Here is an 894-nt window from a genome sequence, read left to right as displayed (position 1 = left end):
AGTGGCTGGGAGAGGGCACGCCGCATCCCCCAGGGGCATCCCTGCAGGGGCTGGACCTGCAATGCCCCAGTGGCCGAGTCCAACTCTGGCTCCCTGGTTGGGACCAGCGACGGTGTCTCTAAGATGTGCGAGGACACCTCAGAGACACTCGAAGGCGATGCAGAGATACCAGAGGGCATCCAGGAGAGGCCCAAGGGTGTTGTCGAGAGCTGTGCCAGCACCCCCGGGGAAGCCTGGGCCAGCACGTCCTTGGAAGGAGAGACCCTGGGCGGCACTGAGAGCTTGGCTACAGGCAGCTGCAGGGTGTCCACCTGGGAGGGAGCACCGTGTCCTGAGCCCTGCCGCGGCCCTGCCCTGACACGGACACTGTACTGCTTCTAAGCCAGGGACGCCCTGCAGGCTCACACAGGGAGGCCATGGAGATGTGCAGGGCTGGGAGTGCACTGGGGGCACAGAGCCCCCCAAGGCAGGGCATGGGCCTCACCTGGCCCTCCCCACAGGACCCCTGGGAAGCCTGGAGACAGGAGAGGCGGCCCGAGGTGGCCCCCAGCCCCAGCCCAGACCTGGAACTGCTGGATCATGTCGTCCAGCTTCTGGCGGCACTGTCTACGCAGTACCGCCTTGGAGACCTGGTCCTGGCCCTGCACCCACGCCATCATCTCCTCCACCAGGAAGCCCTCTGGGTCTTGAAGGCCCAGCCCGTCCAGCAGCTTCCTGACCGCTGGCCTGGGACACATGCACAGACTGATCCCCAGGCCTTCAGGCTGTCAGGGGCAGCAGGAGCAGGACTCACCGGCAAGTGGCAGGCGAGCAGAGGAAGTAGGCCATCAGCTCCAGCACCACAACGAGGGACTCCAGGGAGCAGGCCAGGAGCAGCTGCAGCGCCAGGATCAC

The 894-nt window shown here is 66.1% G+C and overlaps 1 protein-coding gene across 1 annotated transcript in view; it reads right to left on the bottom strand.

Moving 5' to 3' along the window:
- The window catches only part of WDR97 (WD repeat domain 97), an 8,511-nt gene that overhangs the window by 832 nt on the left and 6,785 nt on the right, over window positions 1-894 (bottom strand). Inside the window, exons 20-22 of the mRNA XM_027765950.1 lie at window positions 794-894; window positions 564-726; window positions 57-311 (exon numbers count right to left, since the gene is read on the bottom strand). The exon at window positions 794-894 is cut by the window's right edge and continues 9 nt beyond it. Of these exons, the coding sequence (XP_027621751.1) occupies window positions 57-311; window positions 564-726; window positions 794-894 (519 nt within the window). The remainder of the gene's footprint in view (window positions 1-56; window positions 312-563; window positions 727-793) is intronic.

The sequence above is a fragment of the Tupaia chinensis genome, unplaced genomic scaffold, assembly GCF_000334495.1.
Source record: "Tupaia chinensis unplaced genomic scaffold, TupChi_1.0 Scaffold140061_1, whole genome shotgun sequence".
NCBI classification, from domain to species: Eukaryota; Metazoa; Chordata; class Mammalia; order Scandentia; family Tupaiidae; genus Tupaia; species Tupaia belangeri.
The sequence above is the reverse complement of the archived record's forward strand: the minus strand, read 5'-3'. Positions and strand labels throughout refer to the sequence as shown.